The following is an 8,540-nucleotide window of genomic DNA, read 5'->3' as shown; positions in this document are numbered from 1 at the left end:
AAATGGAGGTGCAGGAGTTACCTTGTGCTTACCCTGAGAGCACACCCGGGGCCACACACATGTTTCTGTGGTCTCACTCCAGGAACACTTCCACTTTTCGTTTAAGTATTTGGTACAGACAACTGCATCCTTTTCAGGAGGGCTGAAGAGTAGTCACTGAGCATTTTAAGAGCTCAGAATCTGAAGTCAACATGCTAGTGAATCAAAACTGAAGTGATAAATCCCACTAGGAGTTTTTACTCCCTCCCTCCTCTTTATTTTTTTAAGTAAAATGGAGTCCTTATTAGCTTCCAGATTAGGAAGTATTATTAAAACTAGTTACAGACCAAGTCACAACCCTTAAAACACCACCGAGATGCACTACAATATTCTTTTATTTAGTTTACAGAGGAGTCTATCAGTACAGGTTGCAGAAAGAAAATGTTTAGTGCTATTTACAATTTGTTTTAAAACTCTGCTCTATACAAATTTAATTCTGATCAGTATGAACAATATTTTTGTAAATCTACTGCATATAAAGCATTTCATCAAAGCAGTAACAATGGGTAAAATAATCTGATTACATTTGAATGATGCCAATCATTCGAAAAAACGATTACACAGAACATCTGTAGGAGTTGTGGACACTTAAGTACAGAACACAATGTCAACCTGTGACTTTCTTTAAAGGCTAAAGCTATTTATATGGAATATTGTTCTATTATACTACACGCCAATCTATATTTAACTTCTATAGTTATGTATTTTATAAGATTTTTATTAAATATATTCTACACATATTTGTAATTTCAGCCAGGAAGAATTCCTCCCCAGTGAAAAAAATATAAAATCTTTTATTTTTTAATTTTTTTTTATTATTATTTTTACAGGTTTAGATGAAACTAGCTCATGCTTTAGTGCTGTGCAAATTTCTTTAGCATATCAATGTTTAAATTATTGATATGAAATGAAAGAATGGCATCCTTTTTTAATTACGTATGCCTTCAAAACTCAGCTTTTGATTTTAATACAATTGCAAGCACTAATACCAAATGCAGATTACGTAAAGAAATAAAACTAGTACTATGGCAGAGGTTTTTCTTTTTGCTTTTTAAACTTTAATAATTCTTTTGAAGTCTCTAATGAGTAAGCATGACACTGGACACTAAGGTACAGATGAGAAAGTGACTGAAAAACACCAATTGCCAATATTCAAATACATAAAATTGATTAGTAAATGATGTTTTCTAACATTTATGCACAATAATAAAAGCCTATGAACTACAGGAAATTACCCCTCCCATATTAAGGCTAGGAAATGCACTCTCTGCACTTGTTTGTGCTGTCTGAATTAAGCACTCACCTAACGCACGAGATAGAGTGCACGCAGTAACGAAAAAAATTAGTTTCATCAGCCCTCTACAGAGTGCTTTTAAATTACAGGCACATAGTTTTTTTTGTTTGTCGTAGTGAAAATATATATAGTTAGACTCGGTTTAGTTAGTATTCTGTGCCAGTTCGGCCACCAAGGTTGACTCAGGTAGAATGGACTTAACAGTTTTTCCTTTGATTTGGCCAAAAATGAGATTTGCTTTAATTATAGATATACTATTTTCCAGTGTTGCATTGTAGGTTATTACTAGGTATCTCAAATATTGTTAAAGATTGTTGATGAGAAATAGACTGTCAACCATATTTAGTGCAAATTGCATCTAGAAAGCTTGACTATAGTTAGACCCGGTTAATGGACATTTCTCTGGCAGCAAAATGATTCCTGCTATGGAAAAGAACACATTAATTTTTCTGGAGATCAAATTTGTTCAAGAACCAATGTATAATAAGATTATTCAACAAACAAAAAGCAGGAATTAAAAAAAAAACAAACACAATGAAAGTGTTCATAGATCTTTCTCCTTAAAAAAAAGACTAATGAGACAGTGTTCGTGTAATATTTCAGTTCCATGGATTTACAGACAGGCTCTTCCTACAGGTGTTTGAAGCAAGGTAGGGCCTCTTCTATTCCAGCAGCATGAAAGACAAAGACTATATTACATCACACTTAGCAGGTAAAGCTAACAAGGTTTACAGGATTACACAGCAATTGCTTTCTCCAGTTTTTTCACGGTTCCTTTGACCTGTGGAACAAGAAGAAAGTTTTGCTTAGAAGCCGCTTCTAAAATGATTAGGTGGTTTTGTGCATGAATAGACTTGATTGAAGAATGTCTTACTATTTTTAGTGAAGATATTTATGTGCTTATCATTATTATCCCCATGCATACATAAAATAACAAAATGATGAAAGTAAATCAAGAACATCTTTTTAACAATAAAAACAGAGCTTTTAAGGTTTGAGTAATTTTTTGATATATATATATATATATTTTTTTTTTTTACATAAATGCTAAAAAAGAGAAGCAATTTCTTAGTCTTCTATAAGGAAGATGTACAAAAGCATTCCAATACTTGCTTCACAAGACCACAAGGACTTTTCTCTACTATGAAATACTCAAAGCCTGTAAGATATTTGACTATTTTGCCACATAATTGAGTGAGAAGTACCTCTGTTGCACAGCGTACCTTGAGAATTTGGTTCTGGCAATGTCTCTCTAGCCACCAAATGCATCACTGTTGTTTTGCCAAAAGGAAGTTTTAATGCTGCAAAAGGAGAAAGGGAGATTTACTAATACGTTACAGTAGATTTGCTTCTTCAAAACACCCAATTGAAACGAATGTTGATTGGATTAGCATCTGTTCAAAAAGTTCATACTGTTAGGTTTGAATTGCTTATTAAATAAATCTATAAAGGCATTCTGACTAAAGCTTTGCAGATTACAGTCTTAGAACCTGATAATAATCACTTAAAACGTGGTGTTCTTGGAGGTCTGAGATCCCTGTTATGAAGTTTAGCTTCCTTCTTCTGAGTAAAAGCGGAAGACCAAGACTCAGGTGCTTTAACGTGCCCTTTATTCATAAGGATGGAAAAAAACAGCTAGGTTGACCAGCAAATTGTTAGTTCTAAGACACCCATAACATAAAACCCACTGCTGAAAAACAGATTCTCCAAAAATATGCTTAGATCCATGATGTGGATTTCTGAATGTTTGTTTTAATGAGTTCTTTATTTTAGTTACATTTCCTCATGCCTCATCCTAAGACTAAACAACTTTCTTGATTATTTTTCTGAGAAATGCAATGCAAAGATGCATTCTTTGAAGCTTGTTCCCCCATTTATAAAGGGAAAAAATGATAAATGTAACAAGAACTTAAGCCTAAGCACACAAATCATTTTGCCTCGACTAGAATTTTTCCTCTTAAATTCAATTTACAACTAATATTTTCACATACGGTGCACCAAATCATTTTAAGTGAATAAATGAATAACGAAAGTCCAATAAACCTGAAGGTAACTGAAGAGAAAATCCTTTTATTCATTTTAATCACTACAGCATACATCCAGCATTCAGTAGTAAAATACACAACGTAGTATTTCCTTACTTCTTACATTCAATACAAGCCCAGCTGCAACAATGCCACTAACTCATTTTTATGGCCTATGTCTTTGAAAAAAAAAAAAAATCAAGTCACAATTACGGTACTGGTGTAAACATGGAGGAGTACACAGATAAACTTCTCTCACGTAGCTGTGCTGTGGGAAGAGCTGTCTAGGGGAAAAAAAAAAAATCAGATCTGAACATCACTTAGTTTACCTGAAGAACTGCCCTGTGCCTGCAACTAGAAGCTATTGCTTGATTAAAGTTTGGCAAGGATGAAGTATTTTGGGTACTCGATTCAGAGTTTTCATTGTATCACAGAAAAGAATATGTTAAGAGCATGTTAAACTCAGTATAAAAGTCTTCTTTTCATTACAGAAACTCTTAGACCCAGGACAGACCAAGATTTTATGAACTAATCACATTAGGGACATCTTATATAATATCAAGACGCTCAAGGAGACTTGATTAGTGAGCTGTGGAGATTAATTATTTACAGTAATCAAGTAAGAAGTATGCTAATATTTTAATTAATTCATTTCAGCTAATAGTTTGCATAGTTCGCGCAAGTTCTTATTAGCAATTTCCAACAGTTGCTTTCTTTGGAGCACTGTGAAAGAAAGAGAGCACCTTCACCTATGCTCAGTAACCCTTTCCTTCTATCATCTCTGCTCTTTACTCCCTTCACCTTACTTAAAGCAAAACTTTACTTCATTCCTTTCTCATCTATGTAATCCTGCTTTTATTTCAGAGTTTTTACCATCAGAATTTTCTTTTCACCCTCTTTTGGTATGTGCATGCCATGCAAGTAAAAACATTCTGCCACTACCTAACAAGACAAATAGGGCTGTCACCTCCCTAACTATTTCAGATGTATCACTTCAGGCACAACCTGCAAAGCATTTAACTGAAGGGTAAGATTTCCTGTTGGAGGCTGAACAACAAACTCTGCCCTGCTTCCTCCCCAGCCCTTCGCGCAGGCAGGAGGCAAGTGGTGGCTCCAGCACCCCAGGCAGAGGCACGGCAAGCTCTGCAGAGACATCTCAATCTCCTTCCCGCTCGCAATGCCATTAGCTCAGCTGCTCCTGTAGTGACAGCCCATTCAGAAAGGTGGCAGAAGAAATGGTTTCTCTGAAATACATTTTTTCCACTCAAAAGCCAGTCTTTCCTATTTACCTGTCATTTTTTGAGGCGTCTCCCTTTAAAAGGGTCTCAAATCTTACCCACGTGTCAGGTTATGACTAGAGCGTTACAATATCATTTTAAATGGGATTGAAAGTGGTCTCCTCTTTAAAAAACGCACAACAAGCTGTTTCCTTGGAAACTCTTGTTTCGCTGGTTGATAAAGCGACCTTCAGTACACAGTAAGTCCAAATTCCAGTCAATATTTCCTAATCACCCAAAGCAAATAAAGCACTGTGTGCTACAGCAGTTACACAGAGCTGCAAACAGAAAAGCCTAATGGAACTGTATGATGACAGCACAAGAAACTAAATATGTCTTGTATTTAACAAGAAAGCTTTTTTTTCCCTTTCTTTTAAAAATAGCCAGTTCACTTGGGGTTATTGGCAGTAACTTTGAAGTCCTAAAGTCTTTTCAGGCAATCATGAATCGCCATTGCCCTTTCAGCTGTTATCTTACTCCAGATAAATTTGTTCAAACTGAAGCCAGTGTTTTAGGATTATTTTTTTTTTTATTAAAGCAATGCAGCAACAGAAAGATCTTTGAGAAATATTAACATACATGTCTGATCCTCAGGGTAAAATCATGATGATTAAATTGCAACGCTTGAATGATTAACAGTGAACTAAAAAGCCCTGAACTCAAGTAAGTGTCCAAAATGCGGGGATCTGAGCTGATGCAAGAGTCAATAGCACGCAGCTATTATTTTTCAGCCTTACTTGTTAAACAAACATTCAAGATTGCTTCAGATTTAGACAGGTATCAGTAAAGGAAACAAGCACTGGTAGTCAAGAACAACACCTAGAGATGATTAGTAAAGAAAGTCCCACTTAGCTGTACTTGCCTGGAAAAATGTATGACAAATCTCATGTCTGTACTCTCAGAGATGAACCAAAATTTATAACACTTGTCTCAACTGCTTCCTTAACTTCTACTAGCTGTGCTCATTGGCACCAGGTAATTGAAGAGATAAGAATTACATAGTTCTCTCAGCTGAATTGACGATGATCTTGTCAGTATATACAGCAGGATTAAAAATTGATTTATATGGAGAGTAAACCCATTTGAACCAACCAACACCAGTAACATCAGAAAGAAAATCAAGGGTTGAATCATCCCAGTCATTTCTTAAGGGAAAGGCCACCGTAAGCAGTCAAAAAATACTCCTTTCAGGTTCAGTTGGACTTCAGAAACAATTCATTAGTGATCCTATAATGGGCAGGGACACCTCCCACCACACCAGGTTGCCCAAAGCCCCATCCAGCCTGGCCTTGAGCACCTCCAGGGATGGGGCAGCCACAGCTTCTCTGGGCAGCCTGTGCCAGGGCCTCACCGCCCTCTGAGGGAAGAATTTCATCCTTATACCTAATCTAAATCTACCCTCTTGGTTTAAAGCCATTCCCCCTTGTCCTGTCACTATCTGACTGAGCAAAAATATGCTCTCCATCTTTTTTTATAAGCCCCCTTTAAGTACTGAAAAGCTGCAGTGAGGTCTCCCCAGAGCCTTCTCTTCTCCAGGCTGAACATCCCCAGCTCCCTCAGCCTGTCCCCATAGGAGAGGTGCTCCAGCTCTGACCATCTTTGTGGCCCCCTCTCCCCTGGACTCACTCTAACAGCCCCACATCCTTCTGGTGCTGGGGGGGGCAGCCCTGGATGCAGCACTCATGGTGCTCATGGCTGGGACTGACTGCCCCAGTGCAGCACCTTCCACTTGCACTTGTTGAACCTCATCAGTCCACACGGGCCCACTTCTCAGGCTGCCCAGGTCCCTTTGAATAATTTGCTTTTGAAATTGCTCAGAGAGGCAACTTTGATTGATAAAGGGAAAGATTGCAACAAATTTGTGTCAGATTTCCATCCAAGATACCCACCAAGCGAGTGTAATTGCATGAAAACACTTGCCACAAGGGGGCATAATTGAATTGTATTTCCTTAGCATCCAAAGCGAAGCCATTTACTTTTGTTTTCACATAACTATGCAATTGTATCCCTGGGAGAGCACTGGACATCAAGAATGCTTCCCCTCATTCTCATTCATAGGGTGTCTTTCTTCATTGCACTACGGTTTGAAGCATTGTTTAGCCAATTACCATAATCTTTAGAAAATATTTTGAAGCACTTGAGACATTTATGTAGTAACTTGCCCTCAAATACAGTGTAAGAGAAGTGGAAAAAATATTCTATTTAGGAAGACAACAGATAAAAGCAACATTACTGCCTCTTAATGCAAGAGGAGGCTTGACTCGCCAATTGGTACATCCCAGAGTTTAACTAGTCATAACAAGATGGAAAAATATGCAAGATAAAATGCAATGTCATCCTGTGCCAAAGCAAAATAGCATGCAGCAAGTCATATTGTGATCTTCAACACCAAATTAGTATTTACTGCATTGTAAAAAAAATCCCCTTTGCCTGGCTGTAACATGGATAATGGAAATCATTTTCATACCTCCTAGTGTCACATTGCCATGAAGAAACCTCCCTTGATAAATAAGCCGCAAGATATTTGGACTGCTGACTTGCTCTTCTTCCCAGTCTGAAAAGGAAGAGAATTTCCACAGTTAGGTTGTAATGACAATATCTTTGGTTATTTCTCACCTTTACTTAAGAAGAAAACCTAGGAGAGGATTTTCTTGCATGAAACACTGCAGAGAGCATAGACTAAACATACAGAAAGACAATTCACTCCTGAAAGTTATTCTTAAATGTATTTGTTGATATTGAGCATTGGAATCCCCTAATTCTATGCCTATAAATATAAATATTATGAACTCACAGATCACATGAGCTATTTAACATACACACAAGCCCCGCATGAGATACTTTTAAGAGCAAATTGCTTCCTGTTTACACCGAGGCTTAACGCCCACTTTGCTAAAATTGCCTTGATTTCTTCCAGTCCAGGGGCTCCATCCTGGAGCCACACTCATCCTCTCCAGTTCCCTGCCTAGCCCGAGCCTCTCTGCAGCCACACGCAGAGCTGAAGTACACATGATCAGTCGTCTGAAAGAGGATTCCCAGATCACAGAGCCCCAAGCCCAGCATGGTCAGCTCGGCGGTGCTCGATGCCGACCAGATTGAGCCAGCTCCGTGTCCAGAGGCGGCAGTGAACTGAGCAGCCCCCGACCTGACAGCGGCTGCGGGGAGGCCGAACAGAGGAGGCTTTTACGGGTGTATTTTAAGGAACTTCTCCAAGAACAAGCTGGATATGGTTTCATGGGGAGAACGGTGATTCGGGAAAAACAAGCCTGCATTTTCCTATAATGCGTTTCCCATAACGCCTCGGCTGCAATAAATCATTTATAAGCTGAGATGATCGCTTCCCACTCCTTCGCTGTTCCCCGTCACAATGTGAAAAACAAATACATCTGCACTTTGCTTTCAGAATAAGTACCATAAAAACCTTTAAACGCCGAATTTAAATGGCCTCTCTCCGGGAGTAGTGTCTTCTGCTCCGTAGCTGACCAGCTACCTGGTAACAGCTGCTCACAGACGTGATTTTTTGCTGCTTTTGTAGCATTTTTATATGAAAATGAATATTCAGCAAGGGATCAGGACAGACAGACACCGACCTGCTTACTGGGAACATACAATTAGCACATGGACAGCGGCAACTGGCCCCACAAAAGGAGAGGAACTGAAAAGGGGAGACAGGGAAGCATTTAAAACAGAAGGCAGTGCCGTGGGGAGCATAGAAGAGGCCCTGGAGTGAAGGAGAGCATGGGGGAGGCCGAGGAGAGCCCAGGGGCGTGAGGCTGCTGCAGCGGGCCTGGGGTAGCAGCTGGGGTAAAATTCGGCAGCCAAAGCCATCTGAATTGCAATTATCTCCACTCGTCGCCTGATGCGACTGTCTTGCACGAGCCATTTTTGCTGTGCTGGGAAGACAAC

The 8,540-nt window shown here is 38.9% G+C and overlaps 1 protein-coding gene across 2 annotated transcripts in view; it reads right to left on the bottom strand.

The window, feature by feature from the left end:
* Window positions 1-356: 356 nt before the first annotated feature.
* Window positions 357-8,540, bottom strand: part of UBL3 (ubiquitin like 3) — a 53,698-nt gene continuing 45,514 nt past the window's right edge. For both annotated transcript variants that reach the window (XM_005018181.5, XM_072032647.1), the window contains exons 3-5: window positions 7,102-7,188; window positions 2,557-2,634; window positions 357-2,114 (exon numbers count right to left, since the gene is read on the bottom strand). In XM_005018181.5, coding sequence (XP_005018238.1) covers window positions 2,062-2,114; window positions 2,557-2,634; window positions 7,102-7,188 — 218 coding nt within the window. In that variant the 3' untranslated portion in view covers window positions 357-2,061. The remainder of the gene's footprint in view (window positions 2,115-2,556; window positions 2,635-7,101; window positions 7,189-8,540) is intronic.

Source organism: Anas platyrhynchos, chromosome 1, assembly GCF_047663525.1.
Source record: "Anas platyrhynchos isolate ZD024472 breed Pekin duck chromosome 1, IASCAAS_PekinDuck_T2T, whole genome shotgun sequence".
In the NCBI taxonomy this organism is placed as follows: domain Eukaryota; kingdom Metazoa; phylum Chordata; class Aves; order Anseriformes; family Anatidae; genus Anas; species Anas platyrhynchos.
Note: the sequence above shows the minus strand (reverse complement) of the source record. Positions and strands in the feature narration are given on the sequence as shown.